The sequence below is a fragment of the Elephantulus edwardii genome, unplaced genomic scaffold (genome assembly GCF_000299155.1).
Source record: "Elephantulus edwardii isolate Elephantulus edwardi_28Jun2011 unplaced genomic scaffold, EleEdw1.0 scaffold00221, whole genome shotgun sequence".
NCBI classification, from domain to species: domain Eukaryota; kingdom Metazoa; phylum Chordata; class Mammalia; order Macroscelidea; family Macroscelididae; genus Elephantulus; species Elephantulus edwardii.
Window position 1 is genome coordinate 3,282,607 of NW_006399971.1, and position 18,179 is coordinate 3,300,785.

At 41.5% G+C, this 18,179-nt stretch overlaps 2 protein-coding genes across 2 annotated transcripts in view; one reads left to right on the forward strand and one right to left on the reverse strand.

Annotated features, from left to right (window-relative positions):
- FLT4 (fms-related tyrosine kinase 4) overlaps positions 1–8,483 on the reverse strand; it is a 73,432-nt gene extending 64,949 nt beyond the window's left edge. The window contains exons 1-2 of the mRNA XM_006898154.1: positions 8,475–8,483; positions 8,209–8,383 (exon numbers count right to left, since the gene is read on the reverse strand). Coding sequence (XP_006898216.1) covers positions 8,209–8,383; positions 8,475–8,483 — 184 coding nt within the window. The remainder of the gene's footprint in view (positions 1–8,208; positions 8,384–8,474) is intronic.
- Positions 8,484–9,009: 526 nt separating this feature from the next.
- On the forward strand, positions 9,010–18,022 carry LOC102861963 (nuclear envelope pore membrane protein POM 121-like). The gene is made up of 3 exons (XM_006898155.1): positions 9,010–9,922; positions 16,017–16,308; positions 17,953–18,022. Exons 1-3 carry the CDS (start codon positions 9,010–9,012, stop codon positions 18,020–18,022), a joined length of 1,275 nt encoding a protein of 424 aa, XP_006898217.1.
- The last annotated feature ends 157 nt before the right edge of the window (positions 18,023–18,179 follow it).

An 18,179-nucleotide genomic window follows, 5' to 3' on the forward strand; every position in this document is an offset into this window, starting at 1 on the left:
AGAAAGATTCTGAACCTTCATCTGACATACTTTGGGCATGTTGCAAGGAGGGACTGGTCCTTGGAGAGGGACATCATGTTTGGGAGAGTGGAGGGATGGCGCAGGAGAGGAAGACCCTCGATGACATGGATCGATTCTGTGAGTGGAGCTGTGGGAATAAGTGCATTTGAGATGGAGAGATTGGCACAGGATAGAACGGCATTTAGGGCTGTTGTACATAGGGTCGCTATGAATCGCACACTACTTGATGGCACATAACAACAACACAACAACAACTTTGACCTTTGGAAATATTACATATACACTTACAGCTTCAACATTGGTGCTTCCTGTCTTCCCACTTATCCAAGTTTTATTGTGTTGTGTAAGTCAAAACACATACATACACACGTTGATGTTTGCAAGTGTGGTTGGTTGTGAATCAAATACTAGTAAGCCAGCCTTGTCTGTAAATGACCAATCAATGATGGTGGCAGTTTCCTGCCTAAATGGTGCCACCTTGTGGTAATGTTCTATGTGGCCATGGGTACAAAACCAGCCATTTTTAAATAAGGCCTTGTTTTTTGTTTTATTTTTTTTTGTGTGTTTTTTTTAAAAATGCTCTTTGTCTTTTTTTTTTTACTAATTGAAAAAAAAATAGATAAGTTTACATACAAAAATCGTAGCTATTGTGTTTCATACATCCCTCTATTCACACTATGGGAATTATCATTCTCGTACACTGTGTTTTAGGAAACTAATCACCACTGATCCACTGGATCTTTCCTATTTCCTTCACCCTCTTTCTCAGGCCCCTAAAACTCTGTGACCTCGAGATTTCCCTCCCTTCCTCCCTCCACTTCTCCTTTTTGGACTTTGGTACACATCTTACTAGTTATTCTTCTATTTTTACAATAATATTCTTATGCAGTATTTGTCCTTATGAGACTGAGTTAGTTCATTTGGCACAATGCATTCAAGCCTCTCTCATGTTATATAGTAATTTTCAAATTGCCCTTGAGTGCTGCATAATATTCTGTTGTGTGAACGTACCACAGTTTCTCAAGCCTTTCATTTGTTTATGGACATTTTGGCTGTTTCCATTTTGTTGCTATTGTGAATAAAGCTGTTAAGACATTCCCACAACAATAATAATTCTCCACTGGATTCATTGAGTGGTACAAACACTTATGTCTTTATCTTCTAACCAACAAGTTGGAGGTTTCGTCCACCTAGAAGCAACTTACACAGAAGGCCTGGACATCTACTGAAGCACAGTTCTGCTCTGACACGTATGGGGTCGCCGTGAGTTGGAATGACTGGACAGCAACTTGTTGAAGTCAGTGGTAAATCAGTAATAGAATTCGCACCTTCCAAACAGGAGACCCAGGTTGGGTTCCTGGCTGAGGCACCTCAAGCACAAGCACCACTCATCTAACAACAGAGGCTAGTGTGGTGCTATGATGCTGAACAGGTTTCAGCAGAGCTTCAAGAGAAAGACAGATGGGGAAGAAAAGCCTGCTGATCTGCTTTCAGATATTCACTGATGGAACATTAGCCTATGGGTCACAGGGATCCAATTCCACTACAGTAAATCCCCCCACTGTTGAAGGACTTCACATCATCTTTAAAAACTGTACATATAGTTAGGCTTTATAGATGCTTTTTAGCATGTGATTAAATATTCACATAATTTATAAATATACAGATGATCAACAACTCATTGATGCTGAGTCAAAACAGAACCATCACGGACCCTCCAGTGGATTTTCGGAGGCTGTATACTGCACAGGCAGATTGTCCATCTTTCGCCTGTGGAGCAGTTGGTAGATTAAAAACTAGCTCACCTTTGTGTTGGTAGCAAAGCTTTTCCCCATTCCCGCCAGAACCCTCTACCTATATAAATAAGACATACCCAAAGTGGTGTTGGAGAAGAGTGCTGAATATTCCACGAATTTCCAAAAGAACGAACAGATTATATCTTGGACAAGATGCAGCCGGAGTGCTCCTTGGAAGCAAAGATGACGAAGCTTCATCTTACATACTTTGGGCATGTTGCTAGGAAAGTTTGGAGAGGGACATCATGCTTGGGAAGATGGAGAGGCAGTGAAAGAGAGGAAGACCTCTTGACTAGGTGGGTTGACATGGTGACTGTAGCAATGGATTTGAATGTGTCAGAGATTGTGTAGATGGTACAGGATAGGACAGTGTTCAGATCAGTTGTTCACAGGGCTGGTATGAGTCATACTTGACAGGATGGCATCTAACAACAACAAAATGCATGAGTCTTAATTCAAGAAAACAAGGCTCGCTGTGGTATAGATATCAACTGAACTACTTAAAGGCCTAAGCAGATCTTCTTTCAACCCATCAGTCTTTTGTCTCATCAGTCTTTTGTTTTTCTACCTCTGCAGAGGTGCCTATACCTACAGATCTCTTGCAAAATAGGTGACATGTCTAGTAATGGTCGAAATATTTACTGATTATAGACTCTGTGCCAGGTACTCTATTTTCTCAATCACTCAACAGTGAAAATACATAAAACAACGGTTCACAGAATTGAAGAGAGAAATAGACAGCATCACAATAGTGATAGATTTCAATACACCACTATCACCAAAGGGCAGGTCAACTCAAAAGAAACTCAACAAAGATGAAGAAGATTTAAATTATATAATCAGACAACTCGATCTTGTGGATGTATTCAGAGAACTGCATCCAACTAAAACTCAATTCACTTTCTTCTAAATACACATGGTACATTCTCCAGAATTGATCATATATTAGGTCACAAAGCAAGCCTCAACAAATTAAAAAACATTGTAATAACACAGAGTATTTTCTCAGACCACAATGACATAAAATTAGAAATTAACCACAGAAGAGTAAAGCTTATAAAACCACCCATGTGGAAACTAAATAACTCTCTGCTAGAACATGATTGGGTAATAAAAGAAATAAAAAATGAAATTAAAAGTTCTTTAAAACAAATGATAATGAAAATACAAATTACAAAAACCTCTGGGACACAGCTAAGGCAGTCCTCAAGGGGCAGTTCATAGCAGTAGGCACACACATTAAAAAGGAAGAAAGAATAATCAATGATCTAACTCAACACCTTCAGCAAATATAAAATGATCAACAACCTAATCAATCCTATAGCCTCTAGAAGAAAAGAAATGAGAAGGACAACAGCTGAAATCAATGAGATAGAAAACAGAAAAACAGTTGAAACCATCAATAAGACCAGGAGTGTTTTTTTTTTTAAATGGTCAATAAAATTGACAAACCACTGGCAAAATTAACAAAAGAAAAAAAGAAAAGACACAGATAACTTGATTAAGAAACAACAGAGGTGACATCACAACAGAACCAGAAGAAATTAAAACGATAATATCAGAATACTATAAAAAGCTATACTCTGGTAAATTTGAAAACCTAGAGGAAATGGACAGATTCCTTGAAACGCATCCCATGCCCAGATTGACAAGGACAGATACAGAACACTTGAACAGACCCATCTCAAGAGAAGAAATTGAAAAGATCATATAAAAACTTCCCCATAAGAAAAGTCATGGACCAGAGGGCTTCACAGCTGAATTCTCCAAATGTTCAGAGATGATTTAACACCCATTCTACTTAAATTATTTTAAAAAATTGAAAAAGAAGGGACACTTCCAGAGTCATTCTATGAAGCAAGCATAATCCTAATACCAGGCAAAGATATTACCAATATCTGATGAATATAGATGCAAAAATCCTTAAAAAGTCCTAGCCAATAGGATCCAAAAGCACATAAAAAAAATTCATCATGACCAAGTAGGATTCATAACAGGTATGCAGGGATCACTCAACATAAGAAAAACAATCAACGCAAGTCACTATATTAACAAAGTAAATAACAAGAACCATATGATCTTAACAATTGATGCAGAAAAGGCATTTGACAAAATCCAAAAACCCTTCTTGATAAAGACACTCAGCAAAATTGAAATAGAAGGGAATTTGCTCTACATAGTGAAAAGTACATATGCAAAACCAAGAGCCAATATAATTCTCAATGGAGAAAAACTAAAAACATTTTCCTTGCAAGCAGGGACCAGACAAAGATGCCCACTGTCACAACTTTTCAGTATTGTATTGGAAGTGCTTACTAGGGCAATAGGACAAGAGAAGGAAATAAAAGGCATCCAGATTAGCAAAGAAATGGTTAAAATGTCGCTATATGCAGATGATATGTTAGTGTACAGAAAAAAACCTCAAAGATTCAACAAAAAACCTATTAGAGTTACTAGGCCAATTTAGTAGAGTGGCAGGATATAAGATCAATATCCAAAAATCAATAGGACTCCTCTACAGTAACAAAGAGAACTCAGAGAAGGGAATAAAGAAAACAATATAATTTACAATAGGCAATTACAAATTGAGATACTTGGGAGTGAACCTAGCTAGAGATACAAAAGACCTGTACAAAGAAAACTATAGAGCATTTCTGAAAGACACAATAAAAGACATAAAGAAATGGAAAAATGTGCCCTGTTCATGGATAGGAAGACTCAGTATTGTGAAAATGACAATCCTACCAAAAGCAATCTACATGTTCAATGCAATCCCAATTCAGATACCAAATTCATTTTTCAAGGAGATTGAAAGGGAAATTATAAATTTTATTTGGAGAGACAAGAGACCCCTCAAGCAAAACACTTCTGAGAAACAAAAATGAAGTTGGAGGCATAGCACTCCCTGACCTCAAAACCTACTACACATAGTGGTAACCAAAACAGCATGGTACTGGTACAATGACAGACACATAGGCTGATGGAACAGAATTGAGAACCCAGAAATAGATCCAGGTATCTATGGTCAACTGATGTTTGACAAGGAAATGACAACCTCTTCAACAAATAGTGCTGGTAAAACTGGACTTCCACCTGCAGAAAACGGAAACAGGATCTACATCTCACACCATACACAAAAATCAACTCAAGGTTGATCAGAGACCAGGGAGTAAAGCCCACAACCATAACATTCATAAGAGACAAATTGAGATCAAGTTTAGATGTGCTAGCCCAAGGTATAAAGAGACTGCCAAACACAATCAGAAATGCACAATCTAAAGAGGATAAAATTTAATCTTCTAAAGATTAAATCCCTGTGCACATCAAAGCCTTTCCCCAACAAGATGAAAAGAAAACCTACAGACTGGGAACAAATATTTGGTAATACCATCTCAGACAAGAGTCTTGTACCAAAAGTTTACAGAATACTCTTGGGCCTCCACAAGAAAAAGACTGAAACCCAATTACAAAATGGGCAAAAGACCTGGAAAGACTTTTCACAGACGGAGATATTAGAATGCCAGACACATGGAGAAAGGCTCCAAATCACTGACAATAAGAGAGACGCAAATCGAAACCACAATAAGGTACCATCTCACTCCAGTATGAGTGGCAATGCTTAACAGGGCAGCAAGTAATAGATCTTGGAGAGGATGTGGCAAGAAAGGAACTCTTATACATTGTTGGTGGGATTGTAAAATGGTACAGCCATTCTGGAAGGCAGTTTGGTGCTTCTTCAAAAAGCTGAACATGAGAAATTCCATATGACCCAGCTATTCCACTACTTGGAATATACACTGAGAATATGAGAAATGAGGCACTAACTGAGATTTGTACACCAATGTTCATAGCAGAATTATTCACCATCACAAGAACATGGAAACAGCCCAATGTCCAACCACAAACAAATGGACTGAGAAATTTTGGAATACTATGCAGCATGAAAGAGTAATAACTTTGTAAATTATTACCTAACATGGAGGGAATGGAGAACATTACGCTAAGTGAACTAACTCAGTCCCACAAGGATAAATACTGTGTAAAACCGTTATTGTAAAATGAGTATAAGGATCCAGGAGGGGTGGGAGAGGCTGGAAGTAGAGGGATGTGGATGTGTAGGTGGAGAGGGTATTAACCATTGGGTTGTACTATTTGATGGGTGGGTGGGGTGAGGGAAATTGAAAGAATTTGTATTTGAGTTTTGTAAATAAACTAGTTAAAAAAAAATTATCCTTTTTCCCCAAGGTGACATCATCTTTAATTTTAACACCTAAATGGATGGTAGAGTCATGCAGAAGTGCTAATGACATGTAAGGTGGGAATGGAGAAGAAACAAAAATTAGGAAAAAAATCAGAAGTCACTTGCATTCCCAGTTTCAGAGGAAATGATACTTCGTAGGCCATGTTATATTTAATTGCATGTCCCATGGAGCAAAAGAATGGAGAAAACCATGTTCAGAAATGATGGGCTAGTCTTTGAATCCTCAGAGAAGTAACTGGATTAAAGTGTGCTTCCTGATTATGTTAGCAACTGTCTAGGATTTATGTAAGATTTGAGGGCACTTGATGGACTAAATAAGTTTCAATGAGACCTGAGTATGTAATAATTACTGCATTGTGTTGATCTAGAATTCAACTTTTAATGTTCATGTCAAAACAATTACTCGTAACCACAATTGTGTAATTTGTTCTTTTTTTTTACTAGAATGAAAATTACTAAAGTATGATTTAACTTACTGGAAAGGAATGGCAGAAAGAACTCCAGAAACTTTCTGTTTAGGAGAAGTAATAGAAAAATAAGGAGATGGTATTAGCAAAGTATGAGTGTCAAAACAAGAATTCTGTTTTAGTCACCAGATAATACTGTTTCTGGTTCAATGACCTTGCTAGTTGAAAAGAATAACAATTTAATATGTCTAAGCCCTGATTTTTGGTTGCTATAAATATGTCTAGAAATTTTTCCCAGGTAGGGTGGCATATATTGGAGAGTTGTAAAACTTTGTTGACTTGGAACCTCAGAATGTGAGTTTATTTGGGATTAGAGTTTTTGTAAGTGTAATGAGTGTGTCCTGCCCTGGATGTGCTCAATAGGTTGTGCTGAGAAATCTGGAGGAAAACTACCTGGCCAACTGATTAGAAGAGATTTATATTTATTTCCATTCTTAAAAAAAGATGACCTGACAAAGTGTGGAAATTACCAAACAATAACACTAATATAACACACACAAGCAAAATCCTCCTAAAGATTATCCAGAAACAACTGGAACAGTACATTGACAGAGAACTACCAGAAATACAAGCTGGGTTTAGACATTATCACCAATATCAGATGGATCTTGGCAGAAAGCAAAGAGTACCGGAGGAATTGTCTGTGTTTCAATGACTATGCAAAGACATTTGACTGTGTGGATCACAACAAATTGTGGCTAACCTTGAGGAGAATGGGAATCCCAGAATAGTTGATTGTACTTATGCAAAACCTGTATTTGGACCAAGAAGCAGTGCTCAGAACAGTGCAAGGAAAAGCTGTGTGGTTCAAAATTAGGAAAGGAGTGTGTTGAGAATGTGCATACTTTAGGCACATGGCCAGGAGGGACCAATCCTTATAGAAGGACATCAGGCTCAGAAGGGTGAAGGGACAGCACAGGAGAGGAAGACCCCAGATGAGATAGATTGATACAGTAACTGGGCCAATGGGATAGGTGTGTTGGAATCAATGAGACTGGCTCAGGACAGGGTAGGCTTCAGAGCTGCTGTACATAGGGTCGCTATGGGTCGCAGTTGACTCAACAGCATATAACAACAACAACAACAACAACAACAACAACAACAACAACAACACCGTTTATTTAATTTGCAGTCCTACCAGAGGAGAGTGGTCCCTAAATTCACTCTGGACTTTTAGGGTCATGTAGGCAGACAAAGATAAAGAATGCTGTGTGAAGACAAAGGTAGAGGTTAGTATTTGTGGTGCTACATACAACTCAAGAATACCAAGGATTGCTGGCAACCCACGGAAGCTAGGAGCGAGGAATAGGCTGGGTTTTCATTCAGGGGAAGCACCGCCCCTGCCATTGACACCTTTATTTCAGGCAGGAGTTTGGTGGCACACTGGTTACAGCTCGGATTGCACATGTAAAGGCCAGCAGATCTAAATCAACAGTCCCTTGGTGAGAGTTCAGGAGTTGGCTAGGAGTCTTTATATCTAGGAGTGGGAATTAAGATGAGAGGGGGATTTTAGCCTCCAGATCTGTGAAAGAATAAACCACCCAATTTGTTAAGCCACCCAATTTGGGGTAATTTTGTTAAGGCAACTCTAGAAAACTAATGGTGGAGAAAGAAGAAAGCACTTGGAAAGTACTGGGATGCACCGGAAGGGACCCCAGGATACTTAGGCCACTCCCACGGATGTCTTCCAGGTCCCAGGGGTCTGCATGCCTCAAACCCTGCAGAATTCGGCTGATGCCTTTGCGCTCAAGTGAGGTTCCCCTCTTCTTTGTAACGTCGTCAGGGAGATGACGGGTGCTGACAGCCACACTCTGTTTGTAGGAGAGCTTCTGCAGAGCCTGATCCAGGGTCAAGGCTCAGAGGACCTCAGTCCTGAACGGTTCTCTAGGAAGATGGGACCTGGCTTGGGGATGGGCAGCTGCGTCTCACTGTTGTCATTGCGCCCAACACCTTCAGGTTGCACCAGCGGGTCTGGAAAGTACTTCCGGATGGAGTTGGCGTTGCCCAGGGCGCAAGTGAGCCCCAGCTAGGCGCGCGCCCCTTCTTTGCTCAGGAGTTCCAAACGTGCGTCACAGGCGCCACACCCGACAGTGGCGCTTAGGTTTGGGTCTTCGACGGCGGTGCCTAACGGAAACTTCCCAGAGCCGCTGACTCCCTTGAAGGACTCTGTACTGTACAAGTGCTCTTCATGGGCAGCTACCTGAGCCGGCCTCATCGTCATCATCCATCTTCGTTCCCAGCTCTGCGGAGCCGGGACCTGCCACGGAGACCCGGCCAGCATGTGCACCCTGCCCGCGGTGGTGCCTCCGCTGGCCGGGTTCACTCTGCCGATGCTGCCCTCGGACTGGCTTATGAGGATCGTATGGCTCCGCCTTGTCATCGTCGTAATCGTCGCCGCCATACCTTTTTATTGGCACATCGGAAGCGGTATCCAAATAGGTTGCCACAACGCGTATTTCAAGGAATGGTTCCCTTGGCAGTGCCCCAGAGTGACCATCAGGAGAAGCCAGGGGTGTCTGCGTACAGCCACAAGATGTTTAGCGCCTCAGTGGCCCGAAAGATGGCACCTACTGAGGAGAAATTTACACTCCGTTGGGCACTGAAGCAGGTCATCCTCTATATTTGGTCCTCACTGTCTGGTCACCTTCTATGCCCATATGTCAAGAATACCCCAATGAAGGGCTTCAAAGAGAGCACTAAACTTAGCGCCCAGGAAGAGGAAGACGTTAAGGTCCTTGGAGACATTGAGGAAAAACCACTGAAGCAGGAGGAAGACCTCATCGCCATCAAGAGGCCGGGTACTGATGCCAGTGAGCATGCGCAGTCTGCGTTTAGGCCTCTGGTGGTCAATGGAGTTCTTTCTTCCTTTGCACCCAGGCCTGGGCCTCTAAACAGCTGTTCTAACCGCTCAGAAGGTAGTCTGATTAATACACCCCAGGTCTCTTTTATGCCTATTTGCAGCAAACGTAATGCAATTACCAGTTCATATAGTTCCACTCGTGGCTTATTGTTGCTGCAAAGACGTGTGCCAGCCAGATCCTCTGGCTCACACATACTCAATTCTCAAGTGCCGGCAAAAAAAGTGAATGAGGAAGATCATCAGATTAGCTGTTCAGCCTCAGTGATACCGGAAGAGAGGCTACAGGAAGAAAAGAGTTTAGATACTACCCCTCAGCAAAAGCAACAGTTTGAGAAATCCGCACTCACACGAGACCGCTCCAGGCCTTGCAAACGCAAGATTCCTCTGCTGTTGCCCAGTAAGCGAGGAGGCCCATTGATCCTGCCGCCAGCACCCGAGCTAGGTTATCAAATCACTATTGAGGACTTTGATTTGGAGAAGAAAGCTGCAATCAATTATATCAACAAGATCTTGAAGGGTAAGACCATTCCAGACCTCAGTGCTGTGCAGCCTTCTTGTTCTTCTACCCTGCCTATTGCAAGAACCCCTCCTCTGCCTGCTCAATTCATAGTTAAAAAGCTAACTCCTCATGGGCTGCTTGTTTCAGTTCTTCCTGAATCTTCACCTTGCTTAAACTGGCAATAATATAAATAGTACCCTTTCTCAGTGGAGTCATTGGGGATGCAAGGAATACAGACCCCTGGGTGACACTGTAAGAGGAGCTGACACCAGAATGATTGTCTATAAAACTTTTGTGCTATGTTTCATCAGAAACGTGTTATTATACATAAAAAAAATCCTTGTAGTTGATAGGCATAGACTAGGACAAGGTTCTAATGGTGGTTCATACATTATGAATCATAGTAGACTCGATGGCACTTAATAACAACTTAATAGCTGACTTAGCAACAAAAAACAATTTTTTTTGTAAGGCCAGCTAACATGTGTCAATATGTCCACAAGGCTGAAGTTCTATGAACCTTGTAATGCATTTTAGTTTTAGTCATTGTTGTGAAGTACCATCAAGTCGGTACGACTCATAGCTACACTATGAGCAAGAGAACTGAACCTTCTTCTATCTTGTGCCATCTTCTTTATCTCTAACATATTTGAGCCTATTGCCAGACATTGTATCAATCCATCTTATTGAGGGTCTTCCTCTCCTTCACTGACATTTCCAAGCATGATATCCCTTTCGAAGGAATAACCTAACAACATGTCCAAAATACATGCGAGGAAGCTTCACCATCCTTGCCTCCAAGGATCATTCTGGTTGCTCGTCTTCTAAGATATATCTGTTTGCATCAATTCTCCGATCATCATTATTCATTGTCCAGCTCTCATATGAATAGCAGGTGATTGGAAAGATTATGGCTTGAATTAGGTGTCCTGTAGGCTTTAAAATGACATAATTGCTCTCCTGAACTGTGGAATGATCTCTGACAGCAAGACTTTCTCAATGCTATCTGTCTTCTGATCTGACTGCTGGTACCAAAGTGGATCCAAGCAAAATGAAATAATTGGTAATTTCAATCTTTTCTCCATCTGTCATGTTGTTGTCTATTGGCCCAGAGGTAAGGATTTTTGTTTCTTGATGTTGAGTTGTAATCCATTTTGAAGGCTGCACTTCTTTATCCTCTGCAGCAAGCACCTCCGATCTTCCTCACTTTCAGCAAGTGAGGTTGTGTCATCTTATATAATGCAGGTTATAACCGAGCTAGGTTATCAAATCACTATTGAGGACTTTGATTTGGGGAAGAAAGCTGCAATCAGTTGTATCAACAAGATCTTGAAGGGTAAGACCATGCCAGACCACAGTGCTGTGCAGCCTTCTTGTTCTTCAGAGCAGATGAGTCTTCCTCCAATCCTTCCTCCAAACTCTTCTTCATAAAGTGCAGCATCTCAAATGTTTTGCTTAAGATACAGATTGAATAGATATGGAGAAAGGATAAACCCTGACCCTCACCTTTCCCAATTTTAAACCATGCCGTTCTCTTGCTGTGTCCAGACAACTGCTTCTTGGTCTAGGTATAGATTTTGTAAAAGTATAATTAAATGTCCTGGAATTCCCGTTCTTCTCATTATTAGTCATTACCCAGTAACAACAATACATTAAATTACATGGTTTGGTCTGCATGTGCTATGAGCATATGCTATTATTTTAGTTGCAAATTTGCTGATTTTGTCCAATTATCTTGTATTTTAGCTGGAATATTGTGGTCATTAGTGTTTGTGAACCTGTATCAGCAACTTTTTTTGAGAATATAGTAGTGATTAAAAGAAAAAAAAAACCCTCAAAACTCACTGCCCGCAGATTAGAACTGACTCACAGCTAACCATAGGTTTGCTGAAAGTAGAGAATACCAGAAGAATGTCTATCTGTGTTTTATTGATTATGCAAAGGCATTTGCGTGGATCATAACAAACCATGGCTGACTCTGAGAAGAATGGGAATCCCAGAACATTTAATCATGCTAATGCGAAACCTATACGTGGACCAAGAGGCAGTCGTCAGAACAGAGCAGGGCAACATTGCATGGTTCAAAATTGGGAAGGGTGTACGCCAGGGATGTGTCCTATCTCCATACCTTTTCAACCTGTATGCAGAGCAGATTATCTGAGAGGCTGGGCTCTATGAGGAGAAGCGTGGCATTAGGATTGATGGACAATCTATCAACAATCTGCGTTATGCAGATGACACAACCCTGCTCGCTGAAACTGAGGAGGACCTCATGCACTTACTGCAGAGGGTCAAGGACTGCAGCCTTCAATATGGACTGAGGCTCAATTTCAAGAAGACAAAAATTCTCACCACTGGACCAATCGGTAGCATCAGGATGGATGGCGAAGAGATTGAGATTGTTCACAGCTTCAGTTTGCTCGGCTCCACGGTCAACACTCTTGGCACCAGTAGCCAGGAAATAAAAAAACGTATTGCGATGGGAAAGTCTGAGATTAGGGACCTCTCCAAAATACTGAAGAGCAACGGTGTCTCTCTGGAGACTAAGGTCCGCCTGATACAGGCCATGGTTTTTGCAATCACTTGTTATGCATCAGAGAGTTGGACAATGACTAGGGAGGATAGAAGGAGAATTGACGCCTTTGAGCTGTGGTGCTGGAGAAGAGTATTGAATGTACCATGGACTGCCAAGAAAACAAACAGATTCATCGTAGAGAGGATTAAACCAGGCTGCTCCTTGGAGGCAAGGATTCTGGGGCTTCGTCTGACATACTTTGGACATGTTGTAAGAAGAGACAGGTCTTTAGAGAGGGACATCATGCTGGGTAGAGTAGAGGGACAGCGCAGGAGGGGAAGACCCTCTATGAGGTGGATTGATTCAGTGACTGGGGTAATCGGGATGGGTGTGTCTGAGGCAATGAGATTGGCACAGGATAGAGCACGGTTTAGGCCTGTTGTACATAGGGTCGCTATGAGTTGCAAATGACTTGACGGCACATAACAACAACAACAACAACAGCAACAACAACACACCTAACCCTTCAGTGGGTTTTCAGGAGGCTGTAAATCACAGGACCATTCCAGAGCCTCATATTGTCTTTAGTTGTCATGTCGTCTTGGACTTCTCCAAACCATGACCACTTCTCTGTCTTGTCTTGGCACATCAGAAGATTATATGTATGTATGTGTATTATGTATTTTGTAATATTTCTCCAAATTTGAGTTTGTTTGCTGTTTTCTTATGATGATAATATTGAAAGTATAAATTTTAGAAGAATTCTACAGAGGCTAGTTTCTGTTCTTAGGAGATACATAACATGTTAGTATCACCTTTCATTTTCTCTACCAGAGTCAACTAATTCTCTAAGGCACTTTAGTTCCTTTGAACTGCACACTGGGAGTCTTCAACTGGGGTGTTTCTGCTTCTTGATCCTCTGAGAAATGTTGTCCTTATGTGCAATAGAACAAGCCAATTCCTAGTCCTGCATCATTCTCTCAGTTGCTGATATGTTCAAGCCTATTGTTTTATATTTAAGTAGTCAATAATATTTTCTTTCTTTTACAGACAATGAAGCAAAGATACAAAACAAATAAGTAACTCAACAATGACCATTTGAAGATGATTCATTCCTCGGCACATGAGCTGACTTTAAGGCCTGAGTGCCTCATCCATCCTTTGTATATATGCACATTCTGTGTAGAGTTTTTTGATAAATGAGACAGTCATCTGAAATGCTAAATGTGGCATATGTTATTTCTTGTCACTGATTCCCCCTTCTTTCAGTCACACCTGTGTCCCACACAGCTCCCTACATAATCCTCCTATTTCACTTGTCCATCATAAAAATCCTGTATCAGCTGAAATGTTTCCAGACTACCCTAAACCGTTCTTCCCTCAGGCACCATTGTGGCATTGTGCTCCATACAGAACCTAGGAGAAGTGCTACTTCCTCCTCTCTGAACCACTCCTGGTGATGTGTCACTGAAGCATATGGTATTCAGAATACTATAAAACCCCTCTAATGGTGCCATCATGTTCAACGTCCAGTAGCACAACATAAACTGCTCAATATAGATATGTAGGTCCAGGTAGAGGATAAGATTCCATTCCACTAAATCTGCTGTCAGAGACTTCCCCAGAGGACAAAAGAGCAATAATGTCAGTGTAGAGACTAAGGTGTGCCTGATTCAAGCCATGGTCCTCACAATTGCTTGCTATGTATTAGAGAGCTGGACAATGAATAAGATTGACAGAAGAAGAATCGATGCCTTTGAGTTGTGGTGCTGGAAAAGAGTATTGAACATATCATGGATTGCCAAGAGAACAAACAGGTATGTACTGAAGAGGGTGAAATAAAATTTCTCCTTGGAGTAAAGATTTTCAAGACCTGACATACTTTGGACATGTTGCCAGGAATGACTGGTGTAGGACATCTTGCTTGGAAAGGTGGAGGGACAGCGCAAGAGAGGAAGACCATACAGAGATGGACTGACATAGTAACTGAGGTAATGGGCTAATGGGCATAGGCGTGTTGGAGAGACTGGCTTAGGATAGGACAGAGCCCTTAGCTGTTGTGCATAGGCCACTATGAGTCATAGATGATTTGATGGCACATAACAACAAGAACAACTACAAACTTTATACACCCTCCTCCTATTTGCTACTATTGTGTTATGTTGCTGTGATGTGCCATAGAGTCTCCTGCAACTCATTGCAACCCTATGTATGTAAAGCAGCCCTTATGCCTGCTCTATCCTGTGCCGATCTTATGGCCTCTGACACACCTACCCCCCTTACCCCAGGCACTGAATCAATCTATTTCATCGAGAATCTTCCTCTCTTGAACTGTCTGTTCTTCCATGCTCCCAAGCATGATGTCCCTCTCCAAGGATTGGTCCCACCTTGTAACATGTCCGAAATAAGTCAGATGAAGCTTTAGAATCCTTGACTCCAAGGAGCAGCCTGGTCTCACCCTCTCTAGGATGAATGAACCTGTTTGTTCTCCTAGCAGTCCATGGTATATTCAATACTCTTCTCCAGCACCACAGCTCAAAGACATAAATTCTCTTTCTATCATCCCTAGTCATTGTCCATATTTCTAATGCATAGCAAGTAATTGTGAAGATCATGGCATGGATCAGGCACAACTTAGTCTCCAGACTGACATCGTTGCTCTTCAGTACTTTGGAGCGGTCTCTGATAGCAGACTTTCCCAATGCAATCTGTCTTTTCATTTCCTGGATGCTGGTACCAAGAGTGTTGTTTGTGGAGCCAAGTAACCTAAAGCTGCTTAGTTACTTATTGAAAATGTTATCCCCAGAGGCCCCTTCCTTTAATGTTATGGAGCAGGAGTAGTTCTGTATTGGTCTGTCTTGGGCTACATTCATTCACTGTGAGAGATGACAGGTGTTCGACAGGCACGACTTGGCACTCTATGTTTAGGGTTAAGGCTAGCATCTCTTTTTTGAAAACATTTTTATTAAGAGTTTAATGAAAATTTACAGAAAACTTGGCTTTCCATTCATTCATTGTTGCACATTTTCCTCCATACCCACCCTCCTCACAGTTCACTTTTCTCTTAAATAACATTCCTTCATTGTTGAACAATTTCCTTCCTCCCCCATCTTCAAGTATGCTTTGGTATGCACCTCTTATTATGGACTGTTGTCAGGCAAATAATGCCTAATTATATATTCTTTTTTTTTGACTGTTTATAAACATTTGGAATTTTATTTAAAAAAAGAAAAAGGAAAGGGGAAAAAACAACAACAACAAAAAAATATCACAACCATGAACAATGTTACAGTTAGCGGCCCTCTTGATTCTCCACAACGACACTGAGCATGCTCACAAGGGGATCCCACTGGTTTAGTCTTAAACAACCATCTTTAAAAAAAAAAGAAATTAGAAAAACTCAGCACACTACCATTTAACTTGTTTTAATGTTTTGTGGTTTTTCTTTTTCACAAATGGTGAAAAATACTAAAGTACAGACAAGGGATAATCATAATGTGGCCAACATTATAAATATGGAATTATAAATTTAAAACATTTTCTGGTTTAAAAAATAAATCTGGTAGTCAATGCAGCTCTGCGGGTCTTGTCTAATAGAGCCGGTCTCTGCGCTCCTGGCGGTGCTCGCCTTTATCCATCTTCCCGGGTCCTCCGCGCCCGCCTCTTCGTCCTCCCATCTGTTCCATCAGTGGTCCAGGGGGCCCCCCAGGACCCCCACGTCTTCCTCCACCAAAACCACCTCGGTCCATGCCCCGGCCGCCACGGAAGCCACCTCTGTCTCCACCACGACCACCTCTGAACATTCCACCTGGACCACCACGGTCCATGAGGCCACCTCTGCCGCCACGCATGCCACCAGGGCCACCTCTGCCGCGGTCACCACCCAGAGGTGGGAAGGGTGGCGGGAGGAAGCCTTCAGGCTTGGGGGTCTTACACTGGTTGCACTATATATTCTTTTGAAATAGCCCTTTCCTCATCTGTTTCAATACAGTGTATATTAGCCTCTCTTTTCTTAGTTTTCCCCCAGTCTCATTTTTTTTCTATATTTTATTAATTTTCATAAACATTTACAGAGATTTTGGGTTTCCATTCATTCATTGTTGCACTATTCTCTCTACCCTCCTCCCAGTTTGTTCTTGTCCAAATGCCACAGTGCTTGTCAAAGCCAGTTCTGATTAATCTTCTTTGTCAGTGTGTCCTTTGCCATTCCCTATCACTCCTCCCTGAGAGAGACTTCACCCTGAGTCATAAGGAAAGGGGGATGGCGTATTCTCTTAGCTACTTCCTGCTGAAAAGGGACGCTGTGGGTTTCAGGGTGAAGATCTTCTCTCACTACTCTAAAGGGCCCCTTTGGCAGTAGGAAACACATAGACTATTATGGAGATTGATTTTGGAATTTAGATGCACTCTTATTGATTGTGCTTGGCCGTACATGTTCATATCCTTGAAGATGTATCATGGGGGTGTTGCAACCTAGAAGACACAAATTTGACTAACAAGTTATAAGTACATGAGTCCAAAAATTATGGAAAAGTAAAATAAGAGATTCTTTCATTGTTTTACAAACCCTCCCCCAGGTCCCCTCCACCATGAAGCCCTCGCTCTAGTCTCCTGTGATGACAGAAATACCCAGTTATATATCTCTTTTAAACAGTTCTCTCCCTCCTCTGTTTCAGTGCAGTATACATTATTGAACCCATCTTACTCAGTCTCTCCCCAACCCCAAGGACAGTCCCATTCTACAACAGTGGCATCTTGTAATATTTGTCCTTTTGTGCCCCCAGTCTCATTTTATAATGGTGACATTGTGCGGTATTTTCCCTTTTGTGACTAAGATATTTCACTCAGCATTACGTCCTCCAGGGTCACCCATTTTGTATAATATGAGTTCCTTGTTTTTCAGTGCTGCATAGTATTCCATTGTGTGAATATACCAGAGTTTCTCTATCCATTTATTTATTGTTGAGCACTTGGGTTGTTTCCATCTTTGCTATTCTGAACAAAGCTGCAGTAAGCCTGGATATGCATATATCTGCTTGGGTGGCAGTTCTGGTTTCTTTAGGGTATATTACCAGTAGTGGAATTGCTGGGTCAAATGGTATTTGTATTTCCAACTTTTTGAGAAAGCACCATACTGCCTTCCATAGTCATTGCACCATTTTACCATTTCCCACCGAGAATGAATAAGAGTTCCAGTTTCTCCACAACCTTACAGCATTTGTTGTTTGTTGCTCTATTGAACTTGGCTATTGTAACTGGGGTAGGATGATATCTCATAGTTGTATTGATTTTCATCTCTCTTAGAGCTAGGGATTTTGAACATTTCTTCATGTGCTTGTTGGCTATCTGAGTGTCTTCTTTGGTGAAGTGTCTGTTCATATCCTGTGTCCATTTTTCAATTGGGTTGTTATTTACTTTTATCTTACTGTGCTGTGTCTCCATACCTTTTCAATCTGTATGTATAACAGATCATCCGGGACCCTGAAATAAGCTTTGTGGCAACCTAGTTGGATACTGCTTCTGCTGTACCAAGACAAACTGATGGAGGCGACGATGACGACGACGACAAGGTGGAGCCACAGGACCCTCATAAGCCAGTCTGAGGGCAGCATCAGCAGAGTGAACCTGGCCAGCGGAGGCAATACCATCTGACATACTTTGGGCATGTTGTAAGGAGGGACTGGTCCTTGGAGAGGGACAGCGCAGGAGGGGAAGGCCCTCTATGAGCTGGATTGATTCAGTGACTGGGGTAATCAGGAT

Coding starts and splice junctions, on each gene's coding strand:
- LOC102861963 (XM_006898155.1), top strand. CDS start 9,010: ATGGTTCCCTTGGCAGTGCCCCAGAGTGACCATCAGGAGAAGCCAGGG. Junction 9,923..16,016: donor TATCAACAAGATCTTGAAGG/GTAAGACCATTC, acceptor CTTGTCTAATAG/AGCCGGTCTCTGCGCTCCTG. Junction 16,309..17,952: donor GCCGCGGTCACCACCCAGAG/GTGGGAAGGGTG, acceptor TGCTGTACCAAG/ACAAACTGATGGAGGCGACG.